The following is a 21331-nucleotide window of genomic DNA, read 5'->3' as shown; positions in this document are numbered from 1 at the left end:
ATATGCAGGCACCTGAAACTGGGAAGAGCTTATTTCTTGTGCATAAATAAAGAGGTTTTTTTTATAGTTGTTTTTAGCACATGAAAATTGCTCGTTTGGCAACTGAAGCATGTTATTTTTTGATTGTTGCAGAAAGACCTCTACTTTTCAGATTGGCTGCAATCTACTATTCTTAGTAGATTTGAGACTCTTGTTCAATTAGTTGGTCATTTGCAGAGGGTTGTGTCTTATGCAATGTTACCCAAGTCTAGGGAGTATGTATTTAGGCTTGATATATTTTAATCTGGGATTGGAAGTACTACTTGGCATTAATCATAATTATTTTATTATTGTATAGCTTTAATCAAGTTAGAGTAAGGAGCTGTGGTACCCTGGTTATGAATCACCCATCATACATTTGGTTTCTTGATTTATCTTTAATTTTGCACTACTTGGCTTTCTGATATTTGACTTTGGCATAGTACTCATGCCTACTGTTGACTGCAGTGGTACAACAATTTAATTTTTTTTTAATCTGGGAATAATGAGATATGCAGAGCACTCTAACAGGATGAGAGTTGGTATGGGGAAGTGAAGCTATGCCAGTGTGCTGTCCAAAATTTCCCATCATTTAACTGCAGTATGTATTGCATTTTGTACTTGTAGTGTTAGGGAGCTGCTTCTTCAATACTACCCTTACACAGTTGATGCTGGGACACACCAGACGTGATATCCATGATATCAAAGAGGGGCAGCGGAAGCAGGCAGGTCTAGGAAAACAGAATGTTTCTGGAGCTGGCAAAATCACTCCAGAGCAGGTATTGCTTAGCTTTGGGACCATGTAATGAAAGGCACTGTGTAAATGTTAGGTTTGGCTCAGAATGAAAAATTCAACCTTTCTGCCTTCCTCCCTTGTAGAAATGATGAGATAGTGATGCCAGAAGAACAGACGGGCCTGGTGAAGGAAAACTATATCTGGAATGTCCTGCTACATCGTGGTGCCACTGATGAGGGAATATTTCTCCATGTGCCTCCCGGAAGCTATGACCATGATCTGTTCACCATGACATGGGGGCCAACTATTGCAGCACTTTCTTACGTTTTTGACAAGAGCTTAGAAGAAACAATCATCCAGAAGGCTATCTCTGGTTTCAGGTAACTCTTGCATTCATGAAGACCCAGAAGAGTTAAAGTGTGGCCATTGTCTCCTGTTTATCTGCTAGAGACATTACAGTGAATATCAACTGTTACTTTTCCTAGCAGTTGAAGAGCATTTTATTGTGACCTACAGTCCTCTAGTTTTGTTCTGTCATTTGTATTGATTCATCCCATCTTGGCCTCTCTTCCTTGCTGCTCACTGTTTGGCTTGACTGCTGTGTTGTAATAAATCAAAGTGCCTGGGGTATGTATTTTTAAACTTCAGCCTGCTTACATTTAAAAGACCTGCTGACATAATTGTGCTGCTTAGAAGTGAGGGGAAAAAGTCACTCTTAACTTGCACAGTGATGCTGGCAAAATCCATGTATATGAACAAAACCTCTCGTGTATGAGGCCATAGCTGTGGCTGAATGGGATGGGGGGGCTTTTTTTTTTTTTCTTTTTTCTTTCCCAGATGAGCAGTATTCAAAAAACTTGCTATCTGTGAGAAAATGTATAGGAACAATCTTTGATCATTCTTAGATCCAGACAAAATGATGCCTTAATCATAGTTTTAAAGCTCTGTTAATATACTGCTGTAGCCGTGATCTCTTGGAAACTAGACCTTCAACACTACCACCAATCTCAGCAGCTCTCTCTCTTATGTCAAGACAGGAGATTAGTTATATTGGCTCAGGTGCAAGTGGTCTGTCTGTTTAGACTCACTTCTTGAAAGTGATCCTTGCATCAGCACAGACAAATATCAGAATCTATGGATGAGGATTGAGATTATTTGAGGGATAATAGTAGAATTCTATACATCAGCACTCTATGAATGGGTGGAGAGGAAGGTCTAAAATGTCAACAGAGAGGCTCTCTGATTTGCTGTCCTGTAGACAGACTTGTCTGTGCTGACTTATTACATTGTTTTCTGTTTTTTTTTCTTTCCCCAGAAAATGTGCAATGATTTCTGCTCACTATGGCCTTAGCGACGTGTTTGACAATCTCATAATTTCTCTCTGCAAGTTTACAGCCCTCAGCAGCGAGGTAAGTTTGCAAGGAGGGGAAAGAAGCATGGCTTTTAGCATATCAGAGCTCTCTTCCTCTGTTAAGCAGTAATACTTGCTTATTTTAGTTATCACAGTAACTGTAGATATCTATCAGCCCCTGCCCAGAGTTTTCTGGAGGAGGCAATGAAAAGTGTGTAGTGAGGTAGGACTTCCACAGGACAAGTTCAAATATGCAAATTTCTTTCTACTCGCTCACAAGTGGCAGTTTGTGGAGAGCAGAATGCTATGATGTAGAAGTGTTTATTCCACCTACTTTATCTGAGGAGACTTAGATCCCTCTGTGATCAAGACAGTGATCATCCACGATCCCAAGCAAGTTTATGCATTTCAGCTATTGAATATTTAGTTATGGGGCATATATGGTGCCAAGAGGGACTGTTTTGTGAGCCATTCTTCCAAAGTGTAGGGGCTGTGCATCCACCCAGCATAAAGGGGTTACAAAAACAAATGCTTTGAATTGTTGGTTGGTGTGTGAAGTCTGGTAATAAGATCAGCTGTTAGCCCCACTTTTGGCAAGCCCTAAAGACTGTTTCTATGGATTGTACTGTGAGAATAAATTCAAGGTGCAGTGGTTGGTGTAAGCTTTTTTTGCCCAAATCTGTTTGTGTTACAGCATCAGCCTGTTTTTCCCAAGGTGTTTGATAAGACAGTGTGTGGCAGACCATGCTTTGTGCTAAGGAGAAGATGACAGCAAATCCTTTAAAGGGTCAGAATTTGCAAAGAATCTCACGGCATTACTCTGAGAACCAGTGCAAGACCCACAGTGAGCAGAATAGAATTGCCACATGTACAAGAAAGGGAAAAAAGATGATTCAAGGCTGAATGCATGGGAGTAAAAAGGCCAAGACAGGTGATTTTTTTTAAATCCCTTGAAGGGATAGCAGAAAGGGAATGGTCCTGCAAATTCAGTTAATGGAATGCAGGGAAATGGAATTGGTTGGACTGGGTGTGTTTTATCACTTCCATTCTGGCACTGGTAGCAGCATAAAGGTACCAGGTTGACTATTAAAAGGCAAAGAAATCCTAAGCTTTGGATTCCCTCTTCCTCTACAGCGTACAACAGTAAAGATTAAATACTTGATCCTCTTCAGGCATACCAGACCTTGAGACAACCAATAGATAACACAAGCAGAGGAATGTCTGCCATGAAACAACTATTTGACACAGATTTACATAGTAGAAGCAACTAGAGTAAGCCCTCAGAGGCACAAGCTGTTGCCAGCTGCATCCCATCTAGTTGTGAGACTGGAATCTGGAGCAGTCCAAGGTCTGTGTAAATTAAGCAAGCATGTCTTTTAGTGATGACATAGAATCAGGGACTTCTGGATTTGAAGAAAGCTGTGAGTTCTTGTCTTTGGCCAGATTCCAAGTACACCAATTACTTTCTGCTGTCCTAAATTCCTGTAAGGCTTGGAGACAGTAGTGGAATATGACAACTGAACAAATATTTGAGAGACCGTCTGGTGGAAGGAGAGAAGGAGGGGCTGTCTTCAGGGGCAGAGGAGACAAAAACAAAGAGCAGCTGTTAGAAAGCAAGGGAAGAACATCAAAGTGTCACTTAGCAGCTAGTGAATTCCCAGGTCAGATCATCTTGGTGATCAGGCAGCCTCTTCAAGCACTGCAATTGCTTGGCCACTTTGGTTGAAAGAAGAGGAATGGAAAGGAACGTGGAGGGGGATTAAGTGATTTAAGAAGAGTGAGGGCCAGACTTCTTGATCCACAGTTAAGACACATACTGACTCAGTGTATAAGTAGTAGCAAAACCCCTGTGTGTTTTAATTCAGTGGTTGTGGCTTACTGCCACAGTGCAAAACCGGGCATATTGTTGTTTGCACTCTGAGACTTCAGTGATGTATGTATTCATGTGGTTTCCCCCTAGCAACAACAGAAAAAACAAATTGGTTGTTACATCTCTGCCAGACTTCCAGATTGGCACTTCTAATGGAGTTCACCTCTAGATCAAACACCCATTTTGATAGTAGTTTTGCCAGCAGTCTGGCTGAAGCAAAAGCTAGTTTTTCTGAACTTCAGGTCTGAGATTGGAAGAGCCACATTTTCAATCCATCCTATGTCCTGTCTTCTCTGTCCTTTCTTGATGAGGAATAAACATGGCTTTTGTCCACATAAGCAAGAGAACAGCAAAGCCCATCCCTTGTCAAAAGGAACATTGCCGTGAGCTTAAGTAACTGCAGAAACATGGAGGATGTTACAGTATCTGATACTAGCTCACATGGTTGCTAGGTTTTTTCTTGTTTTGGCAGCATATACTTGATTGGTTTAAATGACTTAGCACACTTTCTGTATTTTGAAAAGCTGTGAGTGTGTTGAACAGATTATGAGGAATTGTGATCCAGCAGTTATTGGCAGAGACTGCATGTCAGGGTTTGTCACTCTTACTTTGAATCTTGCTGTTAAGTAGTGGTAGGAGTAGCTTTGCAAGTCAGTAATGCTTTTGGCCATAGTTTCCTTCTCTAACAGTAAAGCAGAGTAATTGCTGCTTCCAGAGGAGATTTACTTTTTGTAGAAGGCTTTCGTCCTGGAATGAGTTCCCATAGCAGAATAAATTAGTATTAGTGAGTTTTCAGCAAGCACTTTCAAAATGTTCTGTATTGTTGTCATTCTTGGAGAGCTTATGTCTAGGTGGTTCAGTGATTCAGCTTGTATCAGGTAAAGCATCTTGTCCTTAGTTTTGTGCAAAGTGAATATGAGCTGAGGAGTTATCCAAGCATCGTACACAGAATTGTTGTCTTTCCCGTAACCAGTTCTGAACAGTCTGCCCTAATTTGTGTTGAAAAGAAAACATCTCTTGCTGACTGATTGCCACCCCTTCTTCTTTCCTGCAGTCTATTGAGAACCTGCCCACTGTTTTTGGAAGTAATCCCAAGGCCCATATTGCAGCAAAGACTGTGTTTCACTTGGCCCATCGCCATGGTGACATTCTGCGGGAGGGCTGGAAAAACATCATGGAGGCCATGCTACAGCTTTTCCGAGCAGAGCTGCTGCCCAAGGCCATGGTGGAGGTAATAATAGCCGGCCCATGGGTAATTGGAGAGTAGGGGAGTGAGAAGCCAGCTTTTCACAGAAACAGTTCAAAGAGGAGAGCTCTCTTGCAAAGGCATGGCTTTGGTAAAGTGTGTACAGAGCTAGAAAGCCTGCAAAGGGTGCAGTGTATGAGTTATGTGCAGGCTCCAGCTTTTTTCTTAGGGTTTCATTTTTTTTCTCATTTTACTTTTTGTTGGATTTGAGAAATTTCAGCATTCGTTTTACTTGAACGGATTTTGAGTATTGTGCAGGAAAGGGACATGCTTACATGTGAAGTATTAGAGCATAGCATTGGTATTGCCAGGTGGGGGTGACACTTTACTGAAGGGGTGAGGGGGTGAAGAGCTGGGGTTGACTGCCTACACATGGGTGCTTGGGTGTAGTGTTTCATCACTAAGTGAAACGTTATGGGGTTGGGGGGGAAGGCTACAAAGAAGTAGACAATTGATCATATACATGTTCTGGTCTCTCTTCCAGGTTGAAGACTTTGTGGATCCTAATGGCAAAATCTATCTGCAACGTGAGGAGACACCATCTAACCGGTGAGTGGTGTAAATGGCCCAGGCAGTCCTTTTTCTACCAAAGCTGGAGAATAATATGATTTCTTGTTTTCTCACTGATGCTGGTGTCTTCTGATTTTCAGTGGTGAATCTACAGTGCTGAGTTTTGTTAGTTGGCTCACCCTCAGTGGGACGGAGCAATCTGGTATGAGAGGGCCATCTACAGAGACACAGGAGGCAAAGCGAATGGCTCTGGAATGCATAAAGGTAAGATACAGGCTGTAAAAGAACCTGCTTTTGTTTGTGGTGACAGTACTATGTGGATAATAGGCAACAGAAGCATAAGTACGCATGCTTCTAGGCAGTATTGCAGGTTCTAGAGGACTTGGGAACTGTAAGAAACTACAGAGGAGCGTGTCTGCGTTGACAGCTAAAGGGTCTTATATGCTTTTATGCACAAATATAGTAACACATGAAAACAGGAATGATTCCCCACAAGAGACAGGGATCTGCCGTTGGCATCCCAGTCCTATAACTGAAGACAAATTAATAAATTCTCAAATGACTAATCTTTTCCAAGGCAGTGTTAAGGCATATGGTGCCAACAAAATCTGAACCTGGGGTTTGAGCAGTGTGTGGACAGAGGATTTATCTGTTAAAATCTGTCTAGCACAGATCAGGTCTGTTAAAGGTAATTGATGTTAAAGGAGTGAACTAGCTGGCAGAAGTTTTCCTCGAGGTAGTTGCCTTAAAGCCACTATCTGTATATTTCCTGGGAACAAGCTGTGTTTCTGGAGGATCTGTTTGTATACCTTCCCCATCCCCCAGATGCACAGTCCTCTTTTCTGTCTTTTGCAGCAATGCGATCCTGAGAAGTTGATCACAGAAAGCAAATTCCTCCAACTTGAATCCCTCCAGGAGCTCATGAAGGTGAGAATGATACTGGGCAAGGGACTGGACTGGTGATGGAACAAGTATGCTATGCATGATCATGGATATGCGCTGTGTACTTGCCTAGCTCCTCTGCCCCCAAAGGAGGTCTTGCACCTATTTGCGGAATGAAAGCAGTCATTAGTTCAGCTGTTACAGGTAACTTCTGTGCTGGCAGCCACAATTGCTTTAGTAGTAGAGGAAGACATTAAATTGTGGAATGCATTCTAAAAGCCTTGAGGAGATCATGGCAAGTGTTTAAAAATATGTGTAGCTCTGTGTAGGAACTTAAGGTTATGCCTTTTCATCTTTTCTGGTGTGCTGTGTGCCTAATGAGAACATTCTAAAAGGCCACATTAGAGGCAAGAGCTGTATAGAAATATTTGACTGTGTGCCACTAGGTAGTGTGGTACCTGGCTGCTGTGGGAGTCATAATAAAGCTGGACTCACTAGCCTTTGGGCTAGAGAAGCTCATCTTCCTGGGGAACAGTAGTTACTTACCTGGTTCTGGTAGTGGCTTCTCAGGCTAGTGTGGAGTTTGAGACCACTCCAGGGTGTGGAACGAATCTGGCTGCTGCTCACCATTTTCAAAAGCAAATAGTGCAGTGCAACCCTTGCAGGGATGCTGTGTGGGCTGGCAGTGTGTGTTGCCTAATTCTATGGCTCCTTAAAGTGCAAGTGCCTTTCCCTTCGGGCTGCTGTAATTGCAATTCACTGGCTTCGTTAATAGGGCACATGACACTATTGAGACTTGTGGTAAAACAAAAGAAAGGTTTATTTATCAAGGCTTGCTGCAGAGGTTCGGAAGAATAGGTATTGTGTTTCAAATAAAGATAAGTGAGTAAATCCCAAAGAACAATATTTAAAACAGCCAAAGCAGAACTTGCTGTTTGGATCACACAAAGACTGCTATGTTGCTGGCCCATGTGGAGAAGTGGTGACTCAGTTTTTGTGTGCCATCTCAGTTCTGGGGGAACATTTTGCACTTACCTCTATTAATGTCAGGAATTCTCCCTTCATATGCAAGCTGATGGCTTGAGTGGAATAGTTCCAGTATTTGTAGTCATTCCTAGGTATGTCTGCCTTTTCTGTCCTTCACTTATTCTTAGCAAGAAGCTGCTGGCTTTCAGAACTCCTCTCCATCTGAGAGACTTTGTCAGAGTTTAACATCTTTTAAGTTCATATTGCTTCTCACATAATAAAAAATTTAGAATTTTCCATATATTTAGCTTGACCACTATCCAACGCATTTTTGATAGGCTATGCATGACCTCACCAGACAGTGGAGTGTAGTTTTTCCCAGATTAAAAGCATTCTGTTGGTCCTCACTTGTTGGTCCCTCAGTTTTGGGGGCTTGTGATTCACAAACAATTCCTGGCTTTTCTAGGCTCTAATCTCTGTGACTCCTGATGAGGAGACATATGATGAAGAGGATGCTGCCTTCTGCTTGGAGATGCTTCTGAGGATTGTGCTAGAGAATAGGTATGACCTTGAAATACATGCAGATTCATTGTAAATGTCCCTGCTTTACTGCAGCTGCTGCCTGGGTCCAGGGAATGAGTTCCTCATGTGCTTGATTTGCCAGCTGAAGCAGCATGTGGCTGTAATTTCAGGGCTTAGCAATTCCACTCTAGCATGTGCAAACAGGGGGGCTATTCGCCCATGAATTACTGCTTGATATCCTGAGATTTGGAGAACATAAACTAAACTCTGGAGGGAGAATTCTCCCACCTGATCGTTTTGCAATGAAGTAAATAAGAAATTTGATGGTTTTGTTGTTTCTGTGTCTCTGTTCTTCTATCTCCCGGCTGGAGTTTTTCATTGAAATGAAAAAATACTGGATTATCTGGAGTTCTGGGAGAGGTAGCTGGATTCCTCTTGCCTCATCTCCTTTCATCCTACCCTTTCCCTCCTCCTTGTTGTGGCTAGGGACCGTGTGACCTGTGTCTGGCAAACTGTCCGAGACCACCTCTATCATCTCTGTGTCCATTCAGTGGAGTTCTGCTTCTTGGTGGAGAGGGCAGTGGTGGGGCTGCTGAGACTGGCAATTCGGCTCCTTCGTCGGGAAGAAATCAGCGCACAGGTAAGGGATTTTTTGAAAGTCGGTTACTGGGATTTTGTGGCTACACCTGGCAACACAGGAAACCCATTGCTGTTGGATGGACCCACATTTAACGTGTCTCTGCTGCAGGTAGCAACAAACAGCAGTTGTAAGTAGCTCTAAATAAGTGAAAGGGGACTTTGCTGGAGAATGGAGTGTAAATAATAGGCTCTGTTATTCTTATCTCCTTCTCTGCCCAGGTTCTCCTCTCATTACGTATCCTGCTCATGATGAAGCCAAATGTGCTGTCCAGAGTTAGCCATGAGGTTGCCTATGGCCTCCATGAACTCTTGAAGACCAATGCTGCTAACATTCACTCTGGAGATGACTGGTACACGCTCTTCACCCTCCTGGAGTGTATTGGGTCTGGGGTGAAGCCGCCTGCAGCCCTGCAGGTTACAGCAAGGGCAGATAATGACACAGGTAAGACAGGCCAGCTTGTGCTAGGAAATCTGATGCCTGCCTGCCAGATAAGCAGCTGCTTCCTCAAGCTTTCCAATTAGCAAAGGGGACTGCAAGAAAACAAAGCTGATATTAAACTACATTAGCAAGATTAAAGACCAGCACCTGCTGTTCACTCCTACCCCATGGTCTGTCCCTGTCTCTACTCTGCCATCTTTTCCTACTCTGTGAGCAGCAGTCCAGGTGCTAGTCCCTGAGGGAGCAGTGGGAGGAAAACTGATATCAGTTGTAGCAGCTGTAGAAGGCCTCTGCTCTACCCAAGGAGCATTTTTTGCTGGTTGTGGTCTGGTGTCTTGAGTAACGTAGCCTTAATCTCTTGTCTAGGTGTGTAATGTAAACCTAGCTGTTGTTCCTGTCATACTTGCTTCTTTTGTGGGACTGACTCCTTTCTGTCCCCGTTTTAAGGATCTCGTAAAGGGAGTTGTTCTTTAAAATTCTATTTCCAAATCCATTTGTGTTCAGAGTGCCTGAACCATTCCCACAAGACCAAGCCACTATTTCCCACTTCTCTTGACTGTGTTAGAAAGACAGTCTTTTCAGCAAACTGTTCCTGTTTCATTCTAGCCAGCTGGCAATGTATTTGAGGCTGACAGCTTCAGACTTTTAAAGCAAACAGCAAGAAAAGACTTTTCCAGAAGCCCTCGTTTTGCTTTTTGCTTTTATAGAACTTTCTTGCTAGGTCCTGATGTTTTGTGCTAGACAGATGGGAGAAACCTGATATTGCAAAACCCTATGGCCTTTGCCTTCTGGGCTAATGCTGGGCTGTCTTCTCCCTCTTTTGTTTTTTTTACTGCTTCTCTTTGCTGATTGGGTAAACTACTTGCCTGTGGCACATTGCACACATCAGAACATTAGTTCTCTTTACCTCCTTCTGAAAATGTTTGCTGCATTGTGTTCACAGCAAGTCTGTCTCTCTGCTTGTGAGTTTCTAGATAAGGTTGAAAGATGGAGAGAATGAATTTTTGCTTCTAAATAACATTATATCAGTAGCTTAAATTTGGCCCTTGCAAAGATTTCTGTGCTTGGGACATGAAATTTAAGGTTCTCGGGGAAGGTAGATCTGACAGGTGTGGACCATGCTAGTATAGATTGCTGTTCATGAGAAAGACTTTACCAGTATTAGTGTGGAGCTGAGTGACCCCAGAAGCCCTACATGAGTCATGTCATTCTGTGTTGTGCTTTTGGGGTTGTCTTGGCTAAACCTAGCACCTCCAGTACTTACAGTGTGTGGTACATCTGATTTTTCCCCCAGCGTCAAAGCATTAGACTTCCTGCCCTTTTTAAATTCACAGTTAGGCTGACAAGTAACATAGCAGAGGATGGAAAGCCCCTTTCCTCTGAAGGGGAAAGCCAGACATACCTACAGGGGAGAAACAGTGTCAAAGATTTGTGTTTCCTGCTGTCTCCTGTGCATGCTTCTGTCATAGTTGTTCTTCCTCTCACAGGAGGAGAGGCCTGGCCCAGTTTCTTCCAGGGCCTGCTGGTGGTTTCTAGCTGATGCTGATCTGACTAATCTGGATTGCTTCTCCATTATCCACAGCTACTCATTCCAAGTTCATGATTTGGCTTTGATCTAAACCCCATGCCTTTTGTTTTGAAGGTGCTCAGTCAGACAGCGAGGTCTCCTCCTCCTATCATCCAAGTGACATGAGCCTGGACCGAGGCTACACCTCTGATTCAGAGGTGTACACAGACCACGGGAAGCCAGGCAAGATGCATCGCTCAGTGACAGATGTGGATGTCATGAACAGTGGCTGGCTAGTGGTGAGTAGCCAATGGGCTTCTGGTGCCTGAAGAAGACTACTCCTAGCATGGTTGTGGGCAGAGGGTGTGGTAGGGAGAGAAAGAATAAGACAGTAGAAAAGAGAGCTAAGATAAGCTGACAGTGTAAAGGGAGGATGGGGAGGAGATGCAGATGGAGAAAGCTTGGAGGCAAGTAAGGAAGGAAGGGAAATGGATCCTACGGAAACATTACCTATTGGCTTCAGAAGAGAAAGGCCCTTTCAGCGTGTGCATGAGGTGCTGCTTGTTATGCTACCCTCTCCTGCTACCCTCTTGCTGTGTCCTGCAGGTGGGGAAAGATGACATTGACACCTCCAGATCCACTGCTGGGCTCAGCAGGCTGGGGCCATCTCCTCTTGTCAACCAGTACAGCCTGACTGTGGGGCTGGATTTGGGCCCACATGACACAAAGTCTCTCATGAAGTGTGTAGAGTCCCTGTCCTTCATCGTGCGAGATGCTGCCCACGTTACACCTGAGAACTTCGAGCTCTGTGTCAAAACCATCCGAATCTTTGTGGAGGCGAGCTTGAATGGGGGTAAGATGGCCCTTGGTTTGACAAACAGGATTGGGCTTGGGGTGGCCAGTCAGCAAGAAGTGTGAAGTATACTGTCAGAAAATGAGTCCTCAACCCCCCAGAAAATGGTCTGCTGTGAGAAAAGTGTCCTGGCTCCTGCTTGTAGCAGGGACTTTATTCTTATCTTTCTCTCTGGGGTGGAGGGGAGGTCTGGAGCTGATATGGAGGTAGCGGTATCGGCTGTTGCTGAAGGCTGTTCCTGACGCATGCTGGGGTATCTCTTTAAGAAGGTAGTTGTCATTTCACAGGACAGGGCCCTCTGCTGAGGATATCAAAAGGTGGCTGCTGTGTGTGTTGAAAGACAGAAAATTTTGTGGTGGAGAGTGTATATGGTATGTTGCTGCCTTTCACTTTCTAGGCTACAAGTCCCAGGAGAAGAGGGGGAAGAGCCACAGGTATGACAGTAAGTCTGGTCGGCTAAAAAAAAAGCCAAAGGAGAACTCTACACGTCGATCACGGGTCTTGAGCCAGCACCAGGCACACACACACAGTGATGAGGATGAGGATGAGAGCATCCCTGCCAGCTACCACACTGTGTCTTTACAGGTTAGTCAGGACGTAAGTATAGCAAGGATTTCCTCCTCTCCTTTCCCATACTCAGGGCCTTGCTAGGGAGTCACTGGGATTCTTCACGGGGTGGGGGGGGGGGGCTGCATCCTGGGTTAGTGGGTGCTGAATAGCAGAGGGTGGCCCTTGTGGCCGTGTGTGGTTCTGCAGTGAAAGAGGAAGACTGCAGTTTGGACAGGCAAAAGCAGAATAGCAGTGGAGAGAGAAGTCCTCTGAAAAGCAAGGAGGATGGGGTCTGGAGCTGTGAGTCACTATATTAGGTAAGATGGATGTGGATCAAGGGATTTGGAGGCATGAGGTTCATGTAGGATTAGTGGGGAGTCTGATAGGGCATCTGAGCTTGAGGAGAGGGGAAAGCCCTGTGGGCTGAGGCACTGGGGTTTCAAGTACAGAGGACTGGGATGAGGGTGTCATTTCTCTCTCCAGCTGGTGCTTCAAAGGCGTGAAGGCACAGGCCTGCTGACTGCCAGGCTGTTGGGTCTCTGTTCAGTAGTAAAGTGACTAGAATGTCATTTGCCCTTATGGAGCTGTTCTGAGGGAGCTTTGCATGTGCTTCATGCTTTTTTTGTTTTTTTAAAAAAAAAAAAAAAAGTTGCAGAGTTGTCCCTGGACAGCACAGCTGAATTACTGGGTTTCTCCCTCTGCCAGGGAGAGTCAATGCTCTGTGCTAGGAAAGGCTCCATTCTTTCTTCTGGCAGGATTGGGATGCTGTTCCTTGCAAGATGGAATTGATATGGCTACTGAACTGACACAAATCTTGCTGAAGATGCCTGGCACTTGACCCCTTAGGGAGAGCACAGACAGCAGGGCCCTACACTATCTTCATAGTGATACATGGTTATGTACATACAGGAAGCAGGCTTGAGCAGCTGTGAGCCTTTTAGCGTTGGTTTGGGGAAGAGCAGAGACCAGGGTTGCTTCAAAAATTTAAGTCCTGTGTGTTGCTTAATGTGATGCTTGACTTGCAGCTCCTGGACCTCATGCACACCTTGCACACGCGAGCAGCCACCATCTACAGCTCCTGGGCAGAGGAGCAACGCCATCTAGAGACAGCAGGAAGGAAAATCGAAGCAGATTCCCGAACACTGTGGTCCAACTGCTGGTGCCCTTTGCTACAGGGTAAAGCAATCCCCTTGTGATAAGAGTGAGCAGAGACGCTTCCAAAATAATGGCAGCACTTAGGAGGAGCCAAGAACTAACTGCATAAAGCAGGCAGAGGTTGTTTTTAGGGTCTGCTGTAATTGAAAAATAACTTGGATCAGATCTGGAAAGGTATCTTTAGCATGAGTTAGCTGCCAGCTTGCTTCTGGACCTGACAGTAGATTCCTAGTCTGTGGCCTGGAACAAGTATAATCCTTTTTCTTTTTTTTTTTCCCTTCTCCCCCCCCAGGGAGTGTTTGGTCTTTATTAGACTTTTCACCCTACACTAGGGAAGTAGGGATGTGACACTTTCCCTGTGGGCTTTGCCCTGAATCCCTCTCTTGCAGGTATTGCCTGGCTGTGCTGTGATGCCCGACGGCAGGTACGGATGCAGGCACTCACTTACTTGCAGCGGGCTCTCCTGGTACATGACCTGCAGGCCCTGGATGCCCTGGAATGGGAGTCCTGCTTCAACAAGGTAACCTCCTGGCTGCGCTGGGCATGTAGGCAGGACAGCATTGTCATGAAAAGCAAAGTTGTGTGCGGGAGTGGCAGAATGGTGTCCTATTTCAACACCATCTTCTTGAGCAGCTTGTTCACCACCACAGACAAGGCATTCCCTACTCTGATCCTGTGAAAAGTTCCTCTCTGTTTAGGCTTCTGACAGAACCTAATTGAAATGAATTCACTCATTTCTACTTCCTATTGCTTCTCCCATGCTCTCTGCCTAGAAACCACCAGTCCCAAAAGCCAGCTCCTTCCTGCAAGGCTGTCTGTGCAAAACTCATCAGTCATTTTTCAGCTCTGAAATATAAGTGTGTCTGATCCAACAGGTGCTGTTTCCTCTACTAACCAAGCTACTTGAGAACATCAGCCCAGCTGACGTTGGTGGGATGGAAGAAACTAGGATGAGAGCCTCAACACTACTCTCCAAGGTAAGCATGCTTCTGCTGCCTGAAAGCTCAAGGGAAACCATGTGCTTCAAGAAAACCAAACTGTTTGCTGTGTTAAGCTTCTCAGCATCTCTGATCTGGATAGGTGTCAGTTTGCTAGTTTGACTGTCTTTAGTGCTGGGCTTCTCCACCACCTTCTGCTATTGGCACATGCGTTCTTTCCAGAACTGCCTCCATGATCCCAGCCTTCAGAAAAGTTGTCAGGAAGGACTCTGTGACTTTATGAAGGATGGAGAGAGAAGTGTTTCACCTGACATTAGTTGAAGACGGTCTGTTCTAATGGTGAAATGATGCATGTCACAAGCTGATAGTACTGACCTAAGGCAGAGAGTGTGGAAGGGCTGGAAGACATGGTGATGCAGACTGTCGTGGCCTAATGCAAAGGAGACAAGATCTGCTCCTCTACATGTGCAGCTCAGAAGAGTGGAGGTTTCTGGTGTCCTCAGGCTGGGCCTGTGCATGCCCCTAGCCTGCCACAAGGAGGGGGAATTCCAGATTTGCAAGACTGGCTTGTCAAGCTATGAGCATCAGCCCTGATACTACATGTTGACAGTAGTTGTGGTTTTTTTTCCTAGGTGTTCCTACAGCATCTATCCCCGCTGCTCTCACTGACCACCTTTGCTGCCCTGTGGCTGACAATCCTGGACTTTATGGACAAATATATGCATGCTGGCTCCAGTGACTTACTGGTAAGGTGCTGAAAGTGATGCTGCAGTGCTTTGAACTATCATTCATTGGTTTTAACCTTCTAAACTTGAAAGGTGGTTTGGTTTTGGGTTTTTTTTAACCTTTTAATCATTCCAAAACCATTTTGTTCCATGGTCTCTCCCCTTGTCCTGTTTCCAAGGCAGCCCATCAGTTGTGAGCTTTTGTTCATTGCTGTATGTCCATTCTCTGTGTCCTGAGGAGTATCTCTGATTACAGCTGGAGGCCATCCCAGAGTCTCTGAAGAACATGCTGCTTGTAATGGATACGGCTGGGATATTCCACAGTGCTGACTCACGGACAGGATACTCAGATCTCTGGGAGATCACCTGGGAGCGGATTGACTGTTTCTTACCTAGACTGCGGGATGAACTCTTCAAACAGACCATCATCCAAGGTATGAGGGGCTGAGAAACCTTAAAAAAACAGGTCTTGGACCCAGTGCTTGCACCTTGTCCAGTACCCAGCTGCCACAGTGCCTGGATGCTGATGAAATGATAGGTGCAGGAGGCTGTGGGAGCTTGGCACAAGAAGGGCAAACTGAAGGTGGGCAAAAGGATTGAGCAAACTGGTGTGTGGGCTCACTGCTTGTTTCGTTTTCCTAGATCCTGTCTCTAGCATACCAATGGAGCAGCAGCATCAGAAATCAATAGTGTCTGCTCTGCCCCCTTCCTCCGTGGGGGATGTGAGACCAGCCACGCACCTGGCTCCTTTGGAGAAGCCTTGTGAACTGGGTGCCAGCGGTGAGTCCCGTCTTCTTTCTGGAATCATCTTCCCAGCACAGTGGTGTGGATCTGCTTTTCCTTGGTTTAGCGTGATCTACAGTGACCAGGCCTCTGGTGTTGTGGAATTGTTGTGCTTCCAAATGGATAGGTTGTGGCCTTCTTGCTAAGGTTATTGGGGTGGGCAGAGGTTGGGGGAGAATGCCTGTGATTGGCACCTGCTCCTCAGGGCCTCGTATGAAGGTATGTGGAAGGGACAAGTCTGAAAAGGGCCCTGAGTTGATCTTCAGCCCTGCTTAGCTTTGAGCTGAAAGGTGACTTTGTAAGGGCCTGTATAAGGATCTATTTTTTCTCTTGCTTTTTGCAGAATCTGAGAGAGCCACTGCACCTGCCTCACCCACCATCAGCACCTCTGCCTCTCCTTCTTTCCCAGCATCAGCTCCAACAAAGACAAGCCCTGTTACAGACATACCTCCTACGACAGCACAGCCACCACTCATCTTGCAGCCTCTTGCATCTCCCCTGCAGGTTGGGGTGCCACCTATGACTCTGCCAATTATTCTCAACCCAGCCCTAATTGAAGCCACCTCTCCTGTTCCCCTCTTAGCTACTCCACGGCCCACTGACCCCATGACAACCTCTGAAGTCAATTAGTTTGAGGGTGTCTGCGAACTGTCTGCTGAGGAAGTTCTGTGGGTGGAGGATGCTGGCCAAACATTCTCTGGTAGTGGGCATGTTTGTTTTAGAAGATGATGCTAACCTGAGCAGAAGGGCTGCTGCCACAATTCCCTTGGAGCACATCACGTTCTGCTCCCTTCTTGTGGCAACCACGTAGAAATCTGCCTAGAAATCCCTGTCGTCTTGGAGGGGTGCCCGGTTCCACTGACCAGTCTCCCTCCTGCCTTCACAGTCTCAGGGCCAGGCAATGTCCACACCCAGCAGCCTGGGACCAAGCTACCACCACTTCATCTGGTGAAGAGGGAAAACTCAGAAGTCACACCAGAGAGGGGCTGCAGCACAGGACGGCCTCTCAGATTATTCAGTCCAGTCCCTGGACAATTCCCCAGCCATTCCCTAGCTTTTCCTGCCCATGCTTCTGGTCGCACTGCTTTGTTTGGGCTCTGGGCATGCCTGGGATCAGCAGGTTGAGAATTTTGTGTAGAAATGTGGATTGCTTACAGTGCAGCTCCCAGCTTGCTATGTAGGGCTTCTTGTCTGCTGTAGCCACGTGCTTTCCTTCTGCAACATGGATCACAGCAATCCCCATGCCAGATGGGGAGCATGGTAGGGGCAGCACTGCTTTCCTTCCTCCTCCTGTAAATGTAATCAGGCTTTCTGGTTGGAGGGAGCAAATTCAGAAGGCTCTGCCTGGTTGAGCAGATAAGAAGGAAATGCAGAGTCCTGTGAGCTGAGAGCAGAGCACCATGACCATCTCTCAAACAGTGCTTGGGGAGCCACTCCCCCAGGGTGCACAGCAGTGCTGTGTTGTCCACCACTCGCTACATTGGCCTTTTTGTGTCCAGCCCCATTCCTTAGGAGAACATCCTCTCCAGCTAGAGAAGATGTGGGGATCTGTGGCACCTGCTGACAGATGCCCAGCAAGTCTGCTGTGCTTTCTCTTGGAAGCTCTGTAGAGGTTGCACCCTTCTGCATCTTCTAGTTGTGGGAGCCCACCTCCTTCTCCACCTAGAATGCCCTTGCAGCTGAGGCCCTAGTGGTCGTTCTTGTGCTTCTGCCTTGCAGCGAGGATGTCCCGCTCTTCCACCCCCTCATGCCCAGAACAGAGCTGGCTGCCTGGCAAGTGCTGCATCTCTGTTCTTCCTCCTCTCTCAATTAGTTGGCTAAATTCTCAGTAATATCAATCTTGGAAATCCCACTGGTGACTGGGAGGGACATGGGCGGGACTCCAACCCAGTGTATACTGTACTGAGAGGAACTTACGGTTGGGGTCGGAGTACAACCAGTGTACATACAGAGTAAATGGCTACAAATCCAATGGACTTTTTACAGTGTAATAAATACATCCTGTAAATTAATGCTCCAGTGTTGCATTCCTTTTCTGTCGCAGTTCTGTGCCTCAGAGCTTTGGGAAGAGAAAAGTTTAGTTGTCAAGGTGCTGTGCCTGGCTGCCAGCCCCCTGGCTCTGTATACCAGGATCCTCCAACAGTGTGCTCTGTCTGTGGGGACCACAGAGGGACTTGCCCTAACAAGTGGTCATCTTGTAGGGGGGCTGCAGCGGAGGTTGGCCATCAAGGTGCTAAGCAGAAATGGTTCCCATCATGGGCAGAGTGGATCAGTAACAGCTAGATTGCTCTTGCTTCTGGCAGCAGTTTAGTGTTGGCTGTAAAATGTCTGATGTTATGTTGGTGTGTGCTCGTGCACCACTAGGACTGAGGGCAGAGACTAGGGCTGAGGAGCAGGTGTCCTGTGGCATCTTGGCACACAGCCAGAACACAGACCTCCGTCACAAACTGGCTGACTTTGGAGAAAGGAGCATTTTCTGTCTGATGAGGAAGAAATCCTCGTTTCCACTGACATGACTTGGACTTGGAGAGGGCATGAGAGATCCTGGGCTCTTCCAGGGCTAATGCTTATCACAGATAAGGATAACTGCACATACTTCCCTCCTGATATTTTCTACTTTGTCTTGCAGCAAGATCCACGCAGTGCCACAGTGTCCTTAGAGCTGCGTGAGGTACCAATGCCTTCCCTATCACAAGGATTCCAAGAGACTCCTGCAGGCTTGATAAGGGGTTGAGCAAAGGTCTAAATATTGCGTAATGGAAGAGTAATGTACGTACTAGGAAAGTCCCGCTAATGAATCCTGGTTCCCTTACCCCATTTCCACCATTCCTGGAATATTTTCACTGCTGCAGCCTTTTCCTCACCCTCCACTGCTTCCAGATTGTGTCCTTCCAGCCGTTGGATGTTTTCATTCACATATCTGAATCCTTGTGCTGCCCGTGGCCCGTGTGTATCCAGCCTGCCTCTCTGTCTTGTATTTCTGAGCCTTCACTTCTATTTACAGCTCTGTTTTTCTGAGCTGTTTCCAAAATGCTCACTGAAACCTTTAGATGATTAACTCTTTGTAAACCATTGCTCAATTGTCAAGTGCCTTGATGTCAGCACTACTGCCCTCTGATCCCCAGACAGTCCTTTGACTTCTTGGAGTGGTGTCAGCTAATGGCAAAGCCCAGTTTTTCCTGCTGCCTTCAGATAGTTGTTTGGGGGATGCTGCATTTTAAACTGGGTTTGCAAACCCAGTTTCTACTGAGAGTATTACATCTTAATTCAGACAATTGTGGTGCAAAGCAAAAGCCACCCCAGGAAACTGCAGGAAGCAGGACTGGAATGGAAAGAATGTCAGCTGGAAAGACAGACAGAATGGCACTTTAAACAGTTTTCACTAGACTGTAAATAGAAATGGACTAGAAAACCAGAAAAAATGTCTTTGAATGTTGTTTGGATTTTGCAATAACTAGGTTTCATGTGTTACAGAGAAAAAATAACAGGGGAAGTGTTTGAACCAAAAGGAGATCAGAATCAGGTAGCATGTGCTGTAATACAAATTTTTATCGATAAGTCTCTTGAACTCTATTTGTAACTTAAATTACATAAGATAGTCATGCTACCAGCAGCTGTTGGTGAGGAGCGGTGTTCACAACACTAGCCTTCAGGTTTGTCCCAGCATATACTTTTTCTAGTCTTGGACTTCTTTCTCATTTTTACAGGTCTGACTTACCGTTTTCCAGAGGAGGCTGGACAGACATCACCGTAGTTTGGATTTACGTACCTCTTCTGTTCACATTTACATCAGGAACTTCCACTGCTGAAACACAATAGAAATAAGTATTGGGGTTTAGCATGTGTCAGTAGGACGTGTTACTGTGGAGCTGGTGTTTTCCTTATTGGTGTGAAGCTTCCTAGTGGGAGAAAGGCCTATGGAAAGATAAGCCCTGGCTGTAAAACATAAATTTGGCACTGAAACTTGTGAAACTGAAGCAATGATGCTTTTAGATTCAATTTTTAAATTGAATATGAGCATACTCAGAAGACCTGGTCTGTAGGAAAGATTTCCACGAAGTATCTTCCACTAGTGAGCCAGCTTTTTCAGAAGTTACCCTCACTCCTAGAAATGCTAGCCATTGAACTCCTCTGGAAAAATCTGTGCCTGTTACAGAGCCTGAAGTAGCCTGAAACCACAGTGCCCTGTTCCTTCACTCCACCTGCGCGGAACACAGCCCGGCGGGGTTTGTACCGCTCATCCCGTGGCCCGGGAGCAATCTGAGCCCTGCCAAGGCTGCTGGACGCGGCAGCAGCTGCGTGCTGGCCCGGTGCCCACCGCACTGGCCTGCATTGTTCCCACCACCGTCTGCCATCCCTGTGGCCGAGGGGGCTGCTGGGAGAGGGAGGGCCAGGCCCGTTGTCCGCCAGCAGACAGAAATGTAGGAGACAGCTTTGGGAACGCAACCTGCTCGGGAGCAAAGTTCTGGAGTGCAACTCCTGCAGCAAAAGGTTGGGGAACTGATGTGCTGAACAGCAAGGAGAGACCCTGGGCCAGCGAGGAGGCTGCCTGGACTGCGATTCAACATGTAGAAAGATGAGATCCCCTGACACTACAAGTCCCAGTATGCAATACTCCTCTTCCAGTTGCATAACCTGCACCCTGGCCCCGGGTGAGGTGGTGGGCAGCTGGAGCTCCTCTCCCATGCAGGCCAGGACAGGTGCTGTTCCCAGGCCGCTCCTCTCTGCAGAAGGTAGCAGGAAGGTGCAGGCTTCACAAGCACCAGTCGCTCTGGCGCCAAGGGCTGCATGCACCCTTTGGCTATAGCGGATGTTTTGGGACTTGCAAACACATGCCTGCAAGCAGCTGTGTGGTGGGAGGGTGGGTTACTGCTAAGTTACCGATAGGGAAATGGAGTTGCCGTGGCCTTGCTGTAGCCCTGCTGCTCTGCCAAGGGAGGTTATGCTTCCTCTTCTCAAGTTTTCTGCATAAGAAAATTGAAAACTACTCTGGGCAGTAGGCTTGGTGGGTGGCTGCTAAACTTAATCCCTAGTTGAGCTATTTGTAGAAAGTGTCTGGGAAAGGAGAGGTCAGGTTAACCAAGTCAGAACGGGGGGTGTGGGCAGTGGCTTGCAGGGTGTGAGGTAGCCAAGGTCCTGCGAGATCAGTCGACACGGCCACGAACCGAGCCTTGTCCGCAGCAGCGAAGGCTGAGCCCACATTAACCCTCTTCACCAGAGGAAGAAGAGGGGACTGAGCAAGGTCTTCTGTGCCTGGCTGTTACCTGGTGCTGTACCTCCTGCCTCACCCCTGTGCTGAGACAGTGCCTTTTGGGCCACGCTTGCTGGAGGAGCCCGCCACCTCATAGCGGGATGGTGTTTGGGGCAGAGAGAGAATCATCTGGGGCTGGAGGGGGGTGAGTCCCCAGCGCCCTGCGGCCAGCCGCTGCCGTCCGACTCGGCCTTGGCAAAGGCTGCTCCAGGCTGCAGCTCCAGGGCGGGGGTGTTTGGAGCTGGGCAGCGCCCCGCCGGCCCTCCGCGCTGCGTCTGCCGAGCGGGAGCCCGTCCCTCCGCCCCGGCTGTCTCCCGCGGAGGAGAAGGCACGGCAGCCCGCGCTGGCGGGGCCGGTCGGGCTGCCGGCCCCGCGGGACCCGAGCGCTAGC

At 46.9% G+C, this 21331-nt stretch overlaps 1 protein-coding gene across 5 annotated transcripts in view; it reads left to right on the top strand.

Annotated features, from left to right (window-relative positions):
• The window catches only part of GBF1 (golgi brefeldin A resistant guanine nucleotide exchange factor 1), a 109512-nt gene extending 91856 nt beyond the window's left edge, over window positions 1-17656 (top strand). For 4 of the 5 annotated variants that reach the window (XM_010567720.1, XM_010567721.1, XM_010567723.1 and 1 more), the window contains 19 exons: window positions 898-1134; window positions 2070-2163; window positions 5030-5206; window positions 5706-5770; window positions 5872-5995; window positions 6587-6658; window positions 8046-8140; window positions 8588-8741; window positions 8960-9182; window positions 10822-10985; window positions 11293-11539; window positions 11937-12136; window positions 13114-13264; window positions 13633-13763; window positions 14119-14220; window positions 14814-14927; window positions 15163-15340; window positions 15549-15686; window positions 16033-17656. In XM_010567720.1, coding sequence (XP_010566022.1) covers window positions 898-1134; window positions 2070-2163; window positions 5030-5206; window positions 5706-5770; window positions 5872-5995; window positions 6587-6658; window positions 8046-8140; window positions 8588-8741; window positions 8960-9182; window positions 10822-10985; window positions 11293-11539; window positions 11937-12136; window positions 13114-13264; window positions 13633-13763; window positions 14119-14220; window positions 14814-14927; window positions 15163-15340; window positions 15549-15686; window positions 16033-16319 — 2953 coding nt within the window. In that variant the 3' untranslated portion in view covers window positions 16320-17656. The remainder of the gene's footprint in view (window positions 1-897; window positions 1135-2069; window positions 2164-5029; window positions 5207-5705; window positions 5771-5871; window positions 5996-6586; window positions 6659-8045; window positions 8141-8587; window positions 8742-8959; window positions 9183-10821; window positions 10986-11292; window positions 11540-11936; window positions 12137-13113; window positions 13265-13632; window positions 13764-14118; window positions 14221-14813; window positions 14928-15162; window positions 15341-15548; window positions 15687-16032) is intronic. The other variant, XM_010567722.1, reaches the window with a different exon arrangement.
• Window positions 17657-21331: the final 3675 nt, after the last annotated feature.

Source organism: Haliaeetus leucocephalus, unplaced genomic scaffold, assembly GCF_000737465.1.
Source record: "Haliaeetus leucocephalus isolate CR32 unplaced genomic scaffold, Haliaeetus_leucocephalus-4.0 Scaffold229, whole genome shotgun sequence".
Lineage (NCBI taxonomy): Eukaryota > Metazoa > Chordata > Aves > Accipitriformes > Accipitridae > Haliaeetus > Haliaeetus leucocephalus.
The sequence above is the reverse complement of the archived record's forward strand: the minus strand, read 5'-3'. Positions and strand labels throughout refer to the sequence as shown.